Source organism: Perca flavescens, chromosome 4 (assembly GCF_004354835.1).
Source record: "Perca flavescens isolate YP-PL-M2 chromosome 4, PFLA_1.0, whole genome shotgun sequence".
Lineage (NCBI taxonomy): Eukaryota > Metazoa > Chordata > Actinopteri > Perciformes > Percidae > Perca > Perca flavescens.
In genome coordinates, this window is record NC_041334.1 from 27,790,490 (window position 1) to 27,809,933 (window position 19,444).

The following is a 19,444-nucleotide window of genomic DNA, read 5'->3' on the forward strand; positions in this document are numbered from 1 at the left end:
CGCTGGGAACTAGAGAGCCTAAACCTCACTCTGAGTATGAGGCTTAAAGCCGCAGTATTTAGAAAATGTGTTGACTTGTTGGCAGGGTACAATAAATCAAACAGGTGCGCGTGCCTGTGCGTGGCTACTGCGTTTGTGTATGCGTTCACGCGCGAGGCGGTGCCACTCACTGTAATTATGTCGCTGAGAGCTCCTCCTCCGCCCATTTCTTAATCCCTTATATCCGCTAATACCGTGTCAAACATTTCCCCACTAAAGCCCCAGCTGCCGTCAACCAACATAGGCTATCAAAGTCCCTTTTGTGAATCTCCGAGTTTGGGACAGCTTTTTATTTACCTCCGCTGACGTCTGAGGAGAGAGAAAGGTAAGGAGCCTTTAGAGTTCAGTTTCGGTCTGAACAACACCTATGCAGCACTAGAGAGCATAGTAAAGTAAAAAGTCGTGCCTGTCACTCAGTCAGGTACCCTGGTTTTAAATTATAATCCTGCCTGATAGACACCCCTTTTAAAAATTGGTCTTAATTGAATTTGTGATTTGCTTCGCCAGTTGTAGCTACAGTACGTTGCTGATTAAGCTTGTGCGGTATTACAAAACGTTTATTGTGGCCCACAGTTTCCTATCCCACAACTTGTGCAGAGAATATAGGTTGATACATGTAGCAGCACAGTCAATCTCTACAGGCATGGTGTTTAATTAATGATGACACTTAATTATCCATCGTCGGAGCCAAGGCTGAAACTCTGCAACAAAAAGCCTCTTATCAGTTGCGGATCTAGAAAATTTTACACAGGGTGGCAAAGAGGTCTTTGGCAGGGTAGCATGGGAAGACCGTAGAATCCCCATATGAGTGGCAAATAGAATGATCTAATAATTCATTAAAAGTTTCTCTATCATAGCATTTGTTTTACCTTTATGTGATTATAATCACTGATTAAAAAGACACACTTGAAAATCTTTACATATATAATCCTATACAGCAGAAAATAGCCAATAACTGAAAAAAACTAGTGCTGTCAAATGATTAAAATATTTAATCGCGATTAATCACATTAATGTCATAGTTAACTCTCAATAAATCGCAATTAATCGCACATTTTTTATCTATTCTAAATGTCCCTTGATTTCTTTTTGTCCCATTTCTTTTTTCCTCATTTTAATGCTCTTATCAACATGGAAAAGTGGATCGGCTTGCTTTGTACTTTTGTCGCCTGGCTTTGACGAGGGGGCGGAGAATTCGCATCAGCTGTGTGCTTGGCCATCAAGTGGTATTTCAGACTGGACGTGCTGCGATGATAGCTCAGTTCACAACGAAAAAACACACAGATCACTTTGCTCTTGTCAGTGGAACCATATGGCAACTTTTTAAAAGTCAACTTTCCATTCAGAATCTTATTGGCATCCATTTTAGCGTCTCGCGCTCGCCATCCACTCAAAACGTAACGTTAGCCTGCTACTCTTTGGCCGGCTCGCAAGCCCAAACAAGTGTGTGCGGCGTGCCTGTTGTTTTGTTTCCGGTCTAGCTAGATTCAGTGTGGTGTTGTAGTTTTCTAATGTTACTAGTTACTAGTATGTGAAAAACACTACAAATGGGTTTGCGTTAATGTCGTTAATAACTCATTTAACTGACAGCACTAGAAAAAACATGTAATTTTACTATGGCCACATGACATGTTATGCTACTGTACTGCAGTGTATATGGAAGGAGAATAAAAACATACCAAGTCAACCTGTTCTCACTCCGAACTCGTAAAATATGGACGTTTGGACAGTGGCTGTCAGCGTCTGAAGCGACATTCTTCTTTTTCCTCTTCTCTTTCACTTATTTCTAATATCTCCTTCTGTAGCCTTCTCCTGCTCTGACCCTCATGGTCTCTCCTGTTAACTGCCTTCTTCTTTATTTCCCTCCTTCTCTTCCTCCTGTGCACTTCTCCGAATTTTCTTTGACTTCAGCTAATCTCTCCAACTACTCTGGCCTGCAAGAGTCAAGATGTGAAAGGCTCTGGTTATCCTTGTATTACATTATAGGCCTACTGTAGGGTCATGTAGCTAATAAGTATAACAAATATAAAACAGTTACTGTATGTTTAGACTACTTAATCCTATTGTACTTGTTATGTTCCTAGTTTGACAGTAAAGGATGTAACATGGTTTAATTTGTGCAGCCTCCTTGCCATGATATGTGAGAGTAAGGGGATTTTATAGTAATGTTACTGCTTAGCTAATCAAGTAAAAATGATTCCTAGTGATCTCCTCACTGTGTAGTGTGTTGTAACGTAACGCCACCGAAATGGCCATCCTCTGTAAACGTTATGGATTCAAACGTGCCATTTTTTAAGCTGTTCTTATCTTTACTAAAATCAAAACTAATCAGAAGGCAAAAGGCGCTTACAAATCATAAGGGAGCAGTTTCACTTTTGGCTAACATTAATTAATGGACGCGCTGTTATTGCTGATGCTGAATCACCTTTAGCATACATTACATTTATTACATATTAAACTTTAAGTTATATTGGTGTGTTTAAACTTTATCAGGGGAATCTGAATTCACCTTCAGATGCTCTGGGACATCTTAAGGTGCTGACACACCAACCCGATTATCGGACAGTCTGGCGAGGTCGGTGACCCGAGTCTGTTTGGTGTGTTCCGTGCCGTCGGAGGAGCCGTCGGCGTTCATTTGGGCTGATTTGACTTGTTGAATCGGCCAGCGGGCAGTCGGACTCAATGACCAATTACCGGAAATGACAAGCGGGATGAGCGTGACGAACGGCTCTCAAAATCTGACGAAAATCTTTTAAACTGACCTTTGTCGATTTGAAATGAAGACAGATTCAGCAACTGCACGGCCTATTTCTCGCTTAAAATGTTTTCAGAAACACTTTTTGCTGAACTATTTTCGTAAAATACAAGATCGTATTCCGAGCGAGCCGCCATTATGGTCTGGTTTTGAAATTTGGGAGAAGCCAGACCTACGTGACGCGTTCGTCCAATCAGCTGCCGGTTTACATTTTTTTGGGGCGACAATACAGATTAGCGCCGCCTGCTGTTATGGAGACGTATTACGTCTTGCACACGTGCAGAACGTACGCTCAAGTCGGCGTTGCTTCGGTATGTTCAGAGGCACTTTTTTGACCAACTCGGGGAGACTGATCAGTCCGACTGCCTTTTCTGCCTTTTCGCTCCAGTCTTTGCTGGGATGCAGGGCCACCGCAGCAGACTCGCTGTGTGTGAGCCAGAGTGTGTAAACGCCGCTCTGCACGTTTCACTTTTGGTCAAGTTTATTGTTTAACTAAATGCTTTGAAAAGCTTGTGGACATAGTGGCGGTTTGTTTTTACAGTTTTAGAACACCAAAGCCCCTGCTCCTACGTTATTACTTATAACTCCCTGTTGGCAAATCCTCCTCTTATCAGAGCTTGTCACAAACCTTTGACTCATTTCCATGTTTCCAAAGGTGTCAACTACAATCTGCATAATTACATTTCTTAACTCATCAAGTGTGTGGTACAGTAGCTCTAATTGTCATCTGTGATTCCTCGGATTCCTCAGCTAGAAGGGAAGCCCCAGACTGTCTAAATATCTGGAACCAGAAACTGTGGTTGATCAGTGGGTCCTAAAGAGGGGAGTGTTTGTTGTATTTAAAGAATGAAGGAAAACCAGTTTATGTACATGCACACAGTGGATGACCTAATGCCTATTATATGAAAGACTACACCCCCATGGTTCGGCAGCTTTTCTTGCAGTTTTTTTTAGTTTAGTTTATTTTGAACATGTTAAAAAAATAAAAATTAAGGGTGCCTGGGTAGCTCACCTGGTAGAGCGTGCACTCATATACGCTTAGTCCCTGACGCAGTGGCCACGGATTCAACTCCGACTTGTGGCCCTTTGCTGCATGTCATTTCCCCGCTCTCTCTCCCCTTCCAAGTCTAAGCTGCTCTGTCAGAAAGAAAGGCCTAAAATGCCAAAAAAATAAATAATTCAAATTTAAAAAATAAAAGATAAATAATGTACATTTCAGCACAGGCAAGAAAAACAACAAAAACAAGGTCCACAGCAAACATATCTTCCAAAATTATTGGAAATGATTCAAATAAGGATTCCCCTTTTGTTGTCCTACCCCCTTTTCCTATTTTTGTTCTTTCGTTAAATACAAAACAATTTGATGCTTTACTTATTTATATATGTATACATACACATACATGTACAGTACATCTTCCCACCTACTCGCACATATAGACATGCCTACACATAGACACACATGCATACATACTGTACATGCATATACACATAACATACAGTTAACACTTCATCCTGTTGTTGTTCCCCTCTCTGTCATCGTCTTCAGCTGATCGGCATGGCCTCCTCTGACGATACAGAGGGGTCCTTGACTCCTGTGGATTTTATCCAGCTGCAGCATTACATGGAATGTAAGTTTTAAATTTTCACTTAACTTTTTTTCAACAATTATTATTATTATATCCACTTATGACTGAATATGTGTATATAAAGAATAATAATAATTTGCAGAGGTGGAATGCAACTAAGTATGTGAACTCAAGTATGCCGTACTTTTCCATTTTATATTACTTTACACTTCTACTCAACTACATTTCTGAGGGAAATATTGTACTTTTGACTGCACATTTATCTGACAGACAAAAGTTGCTTTGCAGATTAAGATTTTAAATACAACACATGTTATCAGCTCATAAAGTCACAAACACATTGTTACAGATTACACCTCCCATATTTACATAATTTAATTGAAATAAGTTCCAGCTAGACCAACTAAAACAGTAGAACACTACTTCACGTTACTGCATCAGTAACAATTGTCAAATCATTTACCGAAATGTATAACAATCACAGCTTTTTTTACTTTACGTCTGTAATTTTTTAATGCAAGACTTTTACATGTAATAGTATTTTTTGCAGTGGTGGAATGTAACAAAGTACATTGACTCAAGTACTGTACTTGATACAAACTTGATGTACTTTAGTCTTTTTTATTTCATACCATTTTCTACTTGTACTCTACTACAATTATTCAAAATTTTAGTTTCTAGTTACTTTAAAAATTAAGATTTTTGCATTTTTTTGTTTGTTTTTGAAACATATTAAGAGCTTATAAAATATGATATTTTGGTACAAATGAAACTCCACAGTATATACAAGTACGGCTGGTGTGCTATTGGCTGACTGCTGTTTTTACAGTGTGATGTTAGTACGTTTACTTAAGAGAAAAGATCAGAATACTTTCACCACTGTAGAGGGAAAAACAAAGTCAAGAAGAGAGTGTAACTTTGAAGACAAGCTCACACACTTAAATCAATCAGAATACTTATTCTTCAGTTCATGTCCAGCACAGGAGAGTATGGGAGGAAAATGCTGAAACATCTATGCATGTAACTCCTGTGTGCTAAATATATAGAAACTGAGAGACTGGATTTAAAAGCACATTCTGATTGATGTGGGTGTGCAGACTTTTCTTATACCCTTATGGATCACTGACTTACTTTAATGTGTTTCCAGCTACTCTCAAACTTGAGAATCTCTCCTTTGCTCCCCCAGTTTTCACAGAAAGTGAAAGCACCAGTAATCAATAAGCGTCGGACATCTAATAAATGTCTGAGGAAGTTATTCAATACAAAATTGCTCCACATAGACCCTCTGAGGGTCATTCAGCATCAACACAAAAACACAAACAACAACTCCAGGCTGTAAGTGCATGCTTTTCGAGCTAATGCAGAACTGCATAGACCTGTTGACAGGAAACAAAAAGTGGTACGGGGCTAAAAACATTCTGCTATACACTCCGAAGCTTTGAAAGAAATGAAATGAGTGTGTACTTTAGGCTTTTAGTGTCAAGGTCGGGGGGGGGGATAATGGATGAAAGGATAATTACACCCTCTGGACCTCAGAAAGAACATCTGTTTTACCTCTGACAGCATGTCCCAGATTTAATGTAGGATACACACACCGTACGTCCATGTCCACAATTAGTGATGATCTCACATTTTTTTCCAGTTTTAGCATTTAGGAGCCATGTAATTATTATGCTCTCAATTTTAACAACTTTTAATTAATCAACTTTAGATTTTCTTATTATTCATGTACGGAACAGACAGATAGCACAGATTCATATCAGAAAAATGTTAATGGCATTAAATATAATTATTTTTCTCCTGTCCTTTTTGATTTGTTAAATTTTGTAAATAAAAGTTACTCACTTTTTGACCTTTCTGATGTTCTCTTTGCAGACAGCAGTTTGAGGGTGAAAGATGTGATCAAGGAGTTTCACCCTGGGGGTCGGCTGGCCCAGCACAGCAATGGAGAGGTATGTCATGATTTTTATCCTTAACGTGCTCATATTATGTTTGTCTCTGTAGTAAAGGCTGGACTACAATAGAGCTGTTTGGAGCAGTTTGTGAACAGTGTTTTCTGTTGGAGATGGTAAGTCCCTTTGGGGTGGACTTTGGGCTTTTTCACTCTGTAAACCTATAACATGCACAAAAAAATATATAACACAATAAAGGAAAGGGAAAAAGCCAAAAAGCATAATATGAGCACTTAAATACATTTTGTATGACGTTTCCCAAAAATAACAATTTAATTTGTTATCAACTATAGGGAAAACAGGAATTTCTTCAAAAGAAAATCTTCAATTAAAATCGATTTTATATTGTATTCTACATACAGTATATGTCGATTTATCTGCTTGACTGTAGATAAATTCACATTTTTTGTGCTCTTGGTTGTGCTAGCCGTTATATGACATTTATTAATTTGAAGTGAATCAATTGAACATTGTCTTTTTTCCTGTTGTTATTATTAAATAGTCTTCTCTCAGAAATTGTTAGAAAATTGTCTACAAATTACATTTGTGGTAAAATAAAGCATTACAATAAATGTAAATGTTAACACATTATTGTTCTGACCTTGAGTCTCAACAATGAGATACATTTCTCTCCACAGTGCGTCGATGCAGTGGGTTTCTGTCTCTTTCTCAAGACCTACCTAGAAGTGGATGACTTCCCTGCAGATTTCTGCCAACGCCTTTTTCGGTATTTTCAACATGTGGAGCATGGGTCCACAAAGAGCCCTCTGCCCAAAGGAGGTAAATCATTTTGAAAGCCCGACCTTTTTTTATAGGACAGCATGGAGCCGGTGCTAAGAGGAAAAGCTTTACAGTCATGCTCAGCTCTGAGTGTGGTTGTGAATGCACCACATAACATGCTGAAAATAATCAAAGAAAGAAAGAATGATACGAAGAGTATTTCCTTTTGGACACTTTGTCCAATGCCCACTTCTTTTATTGTCTTCTTTTTTTTTTTTTTTTTTTATTGTCTTGTAGTGCTGCGTCATTTGAATGAAGCTGTAGGTGTGGAGTAGCTTTGGAGATTAGTGCACCTGTTCCATTAACAGACCTTTAATAAAATATTTGCATAATAGTTTTATTCCTGCAGTTGTACATTTTCATCGGGAACTGAAAAAACCCTGTTGTTTTAGACCTCAGGAATGTAATAAATGTTTCCAGTTTGGTCCAAAGGTTCAGTATTTCTTTATCTTCAGGTGGGGTCTTTCTTCGTGATGTGTCCTGTTACTTCTCAGTGCTGGAGGAAGGACAGCCACGGGAGAAGCTTGAATGTTGGTTTCATCTTTCTTTTGAACTTGTGACATATTTATTATAGTGCAAATGCATTTAATGTAATTTTTTACCACTGATGAATGATTAAGATTCATGATTTGGAAGATGAAAGGTGAAAAAAACAATGGTTGGATCACTGACTGACTTTGTTTTGTTTCCAGTTACTTTCAAACTTTATGATAAAGACTGCAACCAACTCCTGGACAGCTCAGTAAGTTACTCAGAATCACTGACAAGTTGTTCTAACTGCTCTGTGTTTATGATGCGTGTCTAAATTAACAAAATATTTGGGATGCTTTTTTATTCACTTACAAGATTTGACATGTGTACATTTCTTGTTTGCAATTAGTTCGGCAAAATCTAACGTTGGTCTTGGACCCCATAACTAACACCTACCCCCCCCTAAACAGTAAAGTTATTGGGGGTTCTCAATAAGTAAGCTGATTATTCTCTCTATATATGTAAGTTGAAGGAGCAGCACAGCAAATGCCTCGGACAGTGAACATCCAGCTTATGTGTATCTTGCTGGTGCGACAGCCAGCAACATGGATACAATATGAGCCCACAAATTAGTCCAAACAGTAAATAAAGGCTTATTAATACATTCAACCTCTACAGTGCTGCTCCGCCGCTGCATATTTGAAAAGCGTCCAATAAACAGTCCAATAATCCTAAACCAGTCCATTTGCAGAATCAATATCCTTATTTATACAAAGGCCAAAAAAATGTAAACACTGTAGCCACCTTCAAAAAAACAAACCAAATTGTGGCTAATTCGGGAACATTCTTGCTCTCATATTTAGTTTTTAGACTGTGCTCTCTCTCTCTCTCTCTACTTTCTTTCCTTTTTCATTTCATTCCATTTTATTTCATCTTTGTCTTATTTTTAATAATGTTAATCTGTATTTTTACTTTTCACGAAAAGCCCTACTAGGGACAAGTGTTGTGAATTAGCTAAAAAATCTGTCCCTATCTAAATAAACCTATAATAATAATAATAATAATTTTATTATTATTATATCATCACTAAACAAACAAGTAATAATCAAATAATAAGACCCAACTGCAATTTGACTACATTTAATTTACAAGAATTTGAATTTTGTGTAGTTGTATACTTACTTAGATTGAGTGGCTGGTTTTGGATGTACAGCACATGGCAAAGGTGTCAGGCGTTAGAGAGTATTTTGCACGTTGATTAAGATGAATATGGTTACTGTGAATATAAACCCTGTTGTCTCTCCATCAGGAGGTGGATCGTATAATCACCCAGATGATGCGAGCTGCTGATTACCTGGGCTGGGACGTGACTGAACTCAGACCAGTATGAGTCTCATTTTGATGTCATTTTCATTTTAAAGCTGATTTTAATTCTGTAATTGAATTATTTCTGAATTTTGAGAAAAAAGTCTACATAAGGGATGGTAGTAGGATGATTTGTTTTACATCAAAATAACAGCTTAATTACAGCAGATGATAGATGTAAAAGGAAGTTTACTAAGCAGGAGTTAGACGAAAAATAACAAGCAGCTGTTTTTGTATGTGGACAGGTGCTCAAAGACATGATGACAGCGATCGATGTGGATGGCAGTGGGACTGTCACTCTGGAGGAATGGGTGAAGGGAGGCATGACCAACGTGCCTTTACTTGTTCTGCTTGGACTGAAGGTGACAGAACAAAAACATTTGACGACGCCACATACAATACTTACATTTTCCCACAACATTCCCTGTTTTGTTAATGTTGCTAGGAATAAGCCAACTCCAAATGGTAACTTTTTTTGGTCAATTTTAGTGTAGAATCGCATTGCCAGACCTTCCTCCACAGCGCTGCGGAGGAGGGTCTGGCTAGTCCCATAGACAATATAAAAGAATGGACCAACCAATCCCATTGCTCTGGACGGAGACCAGTGAAGGATATTAGAAGCACTTTTCCGGTGAGCGCTGAGCGTTACTGAGCAGCCTCCAACTGACAGAGACAACGTAAATGTGACGTGAGCAACGTGTCTGAAAGTTGTAAGTCTTCTGGTAGCTGTGACAAGAGAAATCTCAATCATTCCCAATCTTACAGAGACGGAGAGCGTAGGTATATGTAAGGAGATAACATAAGCACAGGCTAATTATTGCTAACTAACATGCTAGTTAACATTAGTAATTAAACCTAAACAGCTCATGTAAGTCAAAACTGCCTGCGAGCTTCTCCTGTACTATACGGTAATTCCTCTACTGTGCGACAGTAAGTCTCGTGGTTATGACCCAACCGTTAGCCTATTTTTATAAAAGCGTCTGCTACGGAGCCATAACGTGAGGTACAAGGTAATGGAGCCTTTTATACATTGTTGTGTTTCTTAAGAAATAAACAATGGACAAATAGAGTCTTTAAACGCTTCAGATGTAAAGTTATTCACTATCAAGTGACGTCAAAATGAATGCTAGTCAGTGGAATGCTAACAAGAGGTGATCGCTTCGTAGCATCAAAATGGCACCATATGAGGTTTGAGTTCTGAAGCGAAGCTTACCCCCATGGCTAGTCCACGGTAGTCTGGTTTATTGACATTTCTTTAAACCAATCACAATCTCCATGGGCGAACAGCCTCGGGACGGAAGTTGTTTTGGTGGAACATGTACTTTCAAAGGTTGTTTTAGTTGTGCAACAGAAAACTTAGATTGGACAGATGGTCTAGCTAGCTGTCTGGATTTACCCTGCAGAGATCTGAGGAGCAGTTAACCGTAGTCCTCATAAATCCACCGTAGTTTAAAATTACAACATAAAGAAAGTGGAAGGTAACGGACGTCCGGCGGAAAAAAAGAAGGACATATGGCTGAATGTTCGACGGCACCGGAGCAATTCTGGAAGTGGAACGTCGTGGATATAGACTAATTTTAGTTTGATCAACTATGGTTCCTGTTCTCTTTTATTTAGTCCCTTTGTCTTCCCCTCACCCGCAGATGACAGAAAGGGATGGACAGCATATTTGGAGGATGAAGCACTTTAACAGGCCGACCTACTGCAATGTGTGTCAGAGCATGCTGCTCGGCCTCGGGAAGCAGGGACTCTGCTGCACCTGTAAGCGCTCACAGCCACCATCAGGGGGCAGCCACGCACCTCACACACTCACACAGTACAAATGAAGTGGAGGAGTCACACCTTTTCTAGTTCACTTGTACTGTATTATTTGTCTATATATATATATATATATATATATATATTGCTATAGAATCCTATAAGTTTTAGCGGCGGAAGCTTTATATTGACCTCAGTCACCTCTGTAATATTTGTTCTTCTTCCTCAGGTTGCAAGTACACCGTCCACAGTCAGTGTGCCAACAAGAATCCCGAACCCTGCGCTCGTACTTTTGTTAAATCTAAATCGACGATTGGTGTAAGGACACACACAACTACCCCACTCACTTTGGAATTATTTTTGTTTTTCAAACTTACAGTTACATTTACACGAGCATTTGAGTTGTAAGTGAAAGGATAAGTCCGGTGATAATCTATATTTTTGTTATTGTCTACAAATCGTATGAAAACCAATCAAAAAACAAAACCAACAATGCATTAGATCGTCTCTCAATATTTTTTCCAACTTCCCTACTCTGTCTGTGGCATCTGGCCCCGATCCAATTTGTTTCTACTGTTAAACAAGTCACAAATATATAGTTAAAAAAAACGGCAAACAGTTTGCAAATGTCACACAAAAAGGAGTAAATAGTGCATTTGTTGGGGACTATTTTCAGCTGCAGATTGATATACATTTGGTGTATGTGGGATTGACTCAAAATAAACTACAGTGTGCATGTAAATCGTAATGAAGGAACATGTCAACCAGTGCAACAGTGTGTTTTGGGACAACAATGAAGCTTTACTTCTATGGAAATGAAATCAGGCTGTGGATAAACAGACAATACTTGCTGATTAATTCATGTTGGTTTTGGTCATTTCATGAGATTTGCTGACAATGACAAAATATCTCTTAGTCTTTTGTCTCTTTTTATTTTTTAAACCAAATCTGTAAAAAAGAAAAACTAGTAAATGGACCTTGAGTTTTTGTTGTTATTGTTGTTGTCAATCTACTGTTGTCAAGGTCAATAATGAACTGAAGGCTCACATTTGTCATGTGAATATATCCCTGTCAGTTCTCTTTTTACTGACCAAAAACCAAACGGCAGCAACAGTAAACACATTACCGACAGGGAACACCAAAGTGCATTAGTCGGTAGTAAGTGCAGCCCATCCATGTTTTTAAGTGCAGATTACAGCCGGCACAGTCTGCTCTGCCCATCTGCTAAATGTCCTGATTTTGCTCAAATATGGACAATGATGTGTTCACTGTCTTGTTCCGGTGTAGTGTCGCAACCACAACTCACAATCTGTGATGGATCGCAACAGTGAACTGGCCAAGTTTCGTCAGCTGCTTCCGGAGGTTTGATGTGCATGTGTGCTTTATATTTGATCTGTTGTCAATGGTTATCCAATCATTCATAAATCTAAATTTAACTTCCACCGCTGCTTTAAGAAGGGTGTGATCTGTTCGGATTATTTTAAATTGAACTATAACACAATTTTTCCTGCAGCCATTCAGAGCTTGGGTTGGGTTTGGCACCACTGTAGTGAACATGAACGTTGGTCCTGGAGCAGAAGTTGGATCTAAGTAGTTAGAAATGGACAAGGAACTAACAGTCATGGTTCTGCTTCCATTGATCAAACTGTCCATCTTATTAAAAAGTGAATTACACCTTTTCCTCAACCTCTCCTTTTCTACTCCTCTGTGTCTCAGGTAGCAGCTCACGACTGGATCAGAGCTGACTGTAACTCCTCCAAGTGTCAGGTCTGCCACAAGAAGATCAAAACTGTAGCGGGGAAGCGTTGTGTGTGGTGCCAGGAGATGGTGAGGAGTGTGTGCGTGGTTGGACATTAATGAATGAATTAGGGAGGATCTCTTTTTTTCTATGTTCACTGAGTCTTGTCTCCTTTTAAGCGTCATGATGAGTGTCTTTTGTCTGGCTTGTCGTCCTGTGATTGTGGGCCACTTAGAGATCATATACTGCCTCCGTGGGCCATATACGCTGTCTCAAAGGTAACATGAACAGCACCATATATTTGGCTTTAGCAGATTTAGATTTTTAGGATTATTGTCAGTTAATTGTCTGTGTGTTGTTTCATTGTCCTATGTTTCCTGCAGGAGGAGGACACTAGCTTGTTAAACGTCACACCTGATGGCCACATCCTGCAGGTCTGCTGTTGTCACATATTCCTACATACTCTCATTCCTTTTCCAACTGTACACTCATGTGTTTTTTCTGTGAGGCCTATTTCAAGTTGTCTGCTCAAACTACCATCTTCATATCATTGCTTTTGGAAGAGGTAATTTTAGTGATTTGTCATGCTATTTTCACAAGATTTTCATGTTAAAAAAGAATGTGCCAGTGTCTTTGTAATCTGATTGGTTCTGTTCAGTGTGTTGGATGAAGTCCTGGACAAATACGCCTGTCGTGGTTATGTCCGCTTCAGCTGAGACAAGCCCACCGATCCAAAATATATCTAAATACACTGCTTCACTGTGTCAGTTATTCCTAAAATCTAAAAATATCTACCATGGCAATTACTATATATCATCATAATGTTTGAATATTAAAGAAATCAAACTTTTTTAGTGCGAGACAAGACACTAAGAAGTTATGGTTACCAAGACTATTTTCCTTAAAAACCCAAAATCTTCATTATTCGACAGCAGCAGAAGTTTGAATGACACTGCTTCAAAAGTTATTATATACAATCTGTACAGTAACCTGACTCACAGCATGTGTCCATGTATCCTTACATATCATGTACTACTGTATGCGTTTTTCAGGTGAGACACATATAATCCATCGGATCTTAATCTGTCATGTATTCTTCTTCAGATTGTCCCGATTCCAGACACCCACCCTCTGCTGGTGTTTGTGAACCCAAAAAGTGGAGGAAAGCAGGGTCAACGGTAAGCAGCTTAAAGTCTTGATATGTTTGTGTAACTTTATTTCACTCCTAGTGTAAAATAAATCTAAAGTGTATTCATTTTTAGGTCACTTAGAATATCAATGTGGTCCCTGTCACTTCCTGGATGTGTCAATTTGTGTGTGTGTGCGTCTCAATGTGTTTCACAGAGTGCTCAGGAAGTTTCAGTACCTGCTGAACCCACGTCAAGTGTACAACCTTTCCAACGGAGGTCCTGCACCAGGGTACAGTAAACTTTCACTGCTATACCTGCACACAATAGGCGATTTCTAACACCCCCTCTTCTAACTATATAGTTTAGAGAATATTATAGATCCGAGACGAAAGTGACAGAAGGGCGGGAATCAGAGAAAAAAAGTTGCGATTACAAATAGCACCCACAGACAGCATAGTAAGGCTACTGATATTTCAGATATTTCCCCTACTGACTGTACACATTTGACTTTCTCCACATTAATGTTGTCTTTGTTTCCTCAGACTACACTTCTTCCGCAACCTGCGTGAGTACAGGATCTTGGTGTGTGGAGGAGACGGCACCGTTGGGTGGCTACTGGATGCTATAGGTACTGTGGCTCCTTTCGTGGGTTTCTGAGAGGTAATTAAGATAACCATCCCTAAGGCTAAATAATATACCTGTGATTTCAGACAAAGAAAACCTGCAGGTGCGTCCTCCAGTAGCTGTCCTGCCTCTGGGCACCGGGAATGACCTAGCTCGCTGTCTTCGCTGGGGAGGAGGTAAAACCATCAGCACGTTAACTCTACATTACACCATCACTGAGGTATTTGCACCGACTTTGGAGCGATGGGTTGACTTCTTCTGCTTCTTCTGTAATCCTGCGAAAGGCTACGATGGGTCAGACTTGAGAGAGATCCTGAAGGAGATCGAAGCTAGCCAGTTGGTTCTCATGGACCGCTGGAGCATCCAGGTGATACCAGACGACCCCCAAGAGGCAGGAGACCCTGTGCCCTTCCAGATCATTAACAACTACTTCTCTATTGGAGTGGTGAGTCACTGCCTCAGCTGGAAAGAATGATAACATCACACTTGATTATAGATGGATTTCTTTAACCAAAAAAACTAAGTGCAAAAAAAACATTTCTTACAATTTCTTATTGACGTACACAGAAACATGAATACATTATTCAAAATATGACTTTGACAGGATGCCTCTATCGCTCATCGCTTCCACTCCATGAGAGAGAAACACCCCCAGAGATTCAACAGCAGGTGAGGATTCACACTAACTGTAAACAAAGGGTGTTTTCTGATGAAAAGTGTAACAGAGCTCTTTTTTTAAATCAATAAAGGTGAAGTTGTTATTTTCTATTGTTTTTAAGAATGAAGAACAAACTTTGGTATTTTGAGTTTGCGACTACTGAGACCATATCTGCGTCTTGCAAGAAGCTGAAGGAGTGTCTAACGATTGAGGTTAGAATATCTGATATAGTCATGTAGCTGTTGTGCCCAAAGTAATTATTTGTAATTCACATAATTGCTTTTTTTTCAGTTGCGTAAACAAGTTGTTGTTTTTTGCCTTCACCAGTGCTGTGGGAGGACACTGGACCTGAGCAGCATGTCTCTGGAGGGCATAGCTGTCCTCAACATACCCAGCATGCACGGAGGCTCCAACCTTTGGGGCGAGTCCAAGAAGCCTGATTGTGTGCCAGAGGTGAAGCACAGTGAGGTTATCACTGACCCTGACCTTTTAAAAACAATCTCTCAAGGTCTGTACTTTCATAAATTACCACATTTGTATGTGTCCGAATATTGTCAGTTAGCCCTCCTTGCGTGTGGATCCCGTCAAGCTGGTTGTTTTTAAAGGTGATTTAATCTTTTAGACACTTTGTTTTTTTCTGTGTGTGTGTGTGGTTCGTTACTCCGCAGATATGAGTGATGAGCGTTTGGAAGTGGTGGGGCTGGAAGGAGCCATAGAGATGGGACAGATCTACAGTGGACTGAAGAGAGCCGGGCACAGACTGGCACAGACTTACCAAATTACCATCAGGTTGTTTACTTTTACCTACAGGTGGATCATGACAATAATAAGACGACAACAACAACAACAACAACAAGAAGGATGTACCTTATGTGGTTATTGTTTTGGATTGCATTTTATTGTCAGGTGTTCCTGGTATTTTATTTCTCTCTATGCAGTCTGATGCAAACAGACACACATTTGACACAATGTTCAGGTACAGTATAAATAGTACAGTATATTTAAATCTCACTTTCTCTCCTCCCTGTGTGCAGGACAATCAAAGCCCTACCCATGCAAATTGATGGGGAGCCCTGGATGCAGCCTCCATGTACTGTAAGTGTTATTAACCAATTTAATTCAGTGCCAAAAGTCAAGACGAAATAACAAAGTTATTTCTATGGTCAAGACTTATATTAGATTTGATAAAGCCAGTGGTTACAGCATCGTAGTGTACAACATAGTTCAATTCATCCATAGATTTATTTGGTTACTGTGGCAGAGACACGTTGCCACTACAGCACAAACACAGTTAGTATTCACCTTGATTATGTTTATCTGTATGAGCTGGTTGAAGCTAAATTTCATCTGTGAGGGATCAGGGATGTCATACTGTAAAATCTGCAAGTGTTTGAGAGTTATCTTTTTGTACATTATATTACATTCATTTTATCCAAAGTGACTTACAGTTATTGTACCAATACATTGTGTGCAATTTGCTCATGTGGACATGGGAAGCTTAAGGCTTGATCCACTAACCTTGTGATTCATAGCAAATTACCAACTGAGTCTCCATCACTCTGTTATTCACAGTTCATAGCGTCTTGATATTAACAACAATGTCATTGCAATACAATTCGATAGCACCACAAACTGCACATTGACCCCCCTCTACTATCTCTGCTATCTACTTTTCAAGGGAATTGTTGTGACAGGACGGTTGTGATTAGTTTAAAGAATTACAAACAAGAACAAGCCAAGGCGTTTTTTTCACCTATCCCAAAATATATACAGTAAGTGGTGTAGCCAGACCATATACTGATATCTGGGAAATATCTGGAAATGAGATGGAGACTGAACAAATGCTGAGTACAGTGAGTTCAGACTAATGCAGCTTTATTCACACAACAAACATACTTTCATGAAAGAGAGAACAGTTGACATGCATCAAATGTATATGCCAAGGTTTCTCTCCTAGAAAGGAAGATAACCATGTGTACACCCTCCTAAGAGCATGTACCCATAGTGTCTCTACGAACATCCGAATAACTCCTCCTTTATACTTTTTTGTCTCACACGCTTCAAGCTATCTATTTCAGCGCAACAGTTTACTCTTAAACTACACCTTTTATGCCTTTTAAACTCTTTTTGTGCTTACACAGCATGAGATATCTATTTCAGTTGGAACAGTTTACTCTTAAACTACACCTTTTATGGCACGTGCTCCTTATAGATTCCCACATTCCTGGCTCCAATTCCTCTGTGTGAAAGTTGTACCCAAACTCATAATAGATTCTACACATTCCTGTGGGTGAAGGTTGTCCCCAGACTAACCTTCTTGTGTAGTACCCTACATACAAGATATAAAATACACTTGAAACATGTAGGCTGAAATATCCAACCTATCATATACCAGCGCTGGTACAGCCCTGTGAGGATAGGTCTAGCGATGCCAGACTATAACCTTCATGAAGAAGGGAGGATTTATTGCAGGACTGTTATATTAGACTGCATTATAAACTGGCAACTGAGTGTTTGGAGCCCTTTCACCCCGTTATACTCACTGATCATGCAGGTGACTTCATTTACAGTGAGGAAGAATTCAGTTCTCAGGGCTGAGGGTGGATATTGGAACTTGGCCAAAAAGAGCTAAAATAACACAGGAAGTGATGTATCTTCAAAGTAAAAGTACATTTTGTAAATGTTTGGATAAATGGAACAATTTTAATTTAATTTGATTACAGACAGAATATTTGTTTCACTAGACAATTTGGAAGGTTTGTTTTCTTCTATTTTATCAAGGTTTCTTAAGGCATCTTATACATTTCACTGAGCTGATCAGATATTATGCATCACTTAAAAGGAATTTGAATACAAATAATGAAACCAAAATTGTTTTATTTATTTATTATAGATCCACATAACTCACAAGAACCAAGCTAAAATGCTGATGGCTGCACCAACAAAACCAACTGGCTTCTTTAACCTCAAGTAAATTAACGCGTCCACTACATCCTCCAATCTGCTGAGTCACAACAGAACATCTATATTATCTTGAATGACGCAGGATGAGTATTTGAAAGAGAGCGTCCATCGCTGAGTGTGTAACTGTGTGTTTCTATTATTAAGTATTATTGTGTATGTCTTTTGCACTTTAATCCCTGATATAATTCTAAATAATTTCAAAGTACAGACAGTTTGCACTCAGGCAGAGACCACACTGACAGGCCAAATCAAAAGTGCAAATTGCACTACTCAGTCTGATCACTGCTATTGTGTGCCAACTTAAATGCAATGCATCCCTTTGTTTTCTGTAAATAAAATAGCAGAGCATCTTCTACGGTAGACTGATACAGAATATATTTGCTTATTGTGTATGTTGTGAGAGCTTTTTTGTGCTTTATCAAATTTACAGTAGTGTTTCATCTGAGTTTCATCTGTACTTCCTAATGCAGCTGGTGATAAACTTGCTTTTGCCTTCAGAAGCTCACAGCAGCTCACCCTTGTTCAACAACACTATCCTACCTGTCTGTTCTTGTGTCTTTTACTGTCAGTTTTCATCCAACTAAAAGAAAAATGTATAATGTAATAACGTCAGTGTTTTTTTTTACTGTCTCTTAGATAGGTGGAGAATTATTTGAGAAACACTTGACTGAATATAAATGTGGCGACATAAAGATTTGATCCACAGTTATAACTGAGTCCTGAAAGCGCTGGGCAGGGGGGTTTGATAGAGATTTCCCAAATTTTCCAAGTTCAGTGTAAAAAAACGCATTCCATTGAATTTAATACATTAAGGTGCACTGGACAAGAGTTGCGTTAGTTTTCTAGATGTTGTTGTCCTGTAACTTTGCTGACAATTTATGTATTTGCATCATCTTTGTAACAAGATTCTCCCATTGCTTATGCTTCTTAAAACAGTCAAACAATATAGAGAAACCTTCAGAAATCTAATGAAGTCAGATATTTCCCACCTAATAATCTATTTTGTGACTGGAGAAATGTTGGGTGAAAATGCTGATGTTAAGATTGTGTTTCAGTGATGTGCATTATGTGTCTTCAACCTTCTGGAGTCAGTCTTATGTTGGATTTTCAGTGTATGAATATACATGTAACATGCTTTTATTATTATTATTGTATTATCTTGTCTTAATTTTAAATTTTGTAGTTGTCCTGCATGTGTTTCGACAATATTGCATATTCAGTTTCAGTGAGGCTCATATGGCATTGAATTGTTCTCAGAAAGAATTACAATATGTTGCCCCCATTACAAGTCACTTTGTTATATACTTTCTGACCTATTTATATTTGTGGAAATATCACTGTTAGTTGCAGCTGAATAATACGCTCTCAATGGTTTGGTTACACTGGAATTATGGAGACTACCATAAGGTGCTAGTGTTTATTATGAGGATACAGAAAATGTTCAACGAAATCTTAAACTTTTAAAGGACAAAAGGCAGCATATTCAAATGTTAACATGGCCACATGACTTGCATACTGCTTATAATGTAAAGTAGAACAATACAAAAATGTGCCTGTAAAAACATCTTTAACACATGTAGGGCACTCCTAATGCTTATCTGCCATAAAGAAAGTTTATCAACAA

The 19,444-nt window shown here is 38.9% G+C and overlaps 1 protein-coding gene across 2 annotated transcripts; it reads left to right on the top strand.

The window, feature by feature from the left end:
• The first annotated feature begins 136 nt into the window (after positions 1-136).
• On the top strand, positions 137-19,444 carry dgkab (diacylglycerol kinase, alpha b). 2 transcript variants are annotated; one of them, XM_028575126.1, is made up of 25 exons: positions 137-364; positions 4,341-4,422; positions 6,256-6,332; positions 6,971-7,112; positions 7,568-7,642; positions 7,805-7,854; positions 8,893-8,967; positions 9,194-9,310; positions 10,592-10,709; positions 10,936-11,024; positions 11,994-12,068; positions 12,423-12,533; positions 12,624-12,722; positions 12,828-12,878; positions 13,549-13,622; positions 13,789-13,863; positions 14,117-14,202; positions 14,285-14,374; positions 14,483-14,643; positions 14,803-14,867; positions 14,978-15,068; positions 15,184-15,364; positions 15,525-15,645; positions 15,891-15,951; positions 17,750-19,444. In XM_028575126.1, exons 2-25 carry the CDS (start codon positions 4,350-4,352, stop codon positions 17,828-17,830), a joined length of 2,238 nt encoding a protein of 745 aa, XP_028430927.1. In that variant the 5' UTR covers positions 137-364; positions 4,341-4,349; the 3' UTR covers positions 17,831-19,444. The 2 variants fall into 2 exon arrangements, with proteins under 2 accessions (XP_028430927.1, XP_028430928.1); XM_028575127.1 differs by lacking the exon at positions 11,994-12,068.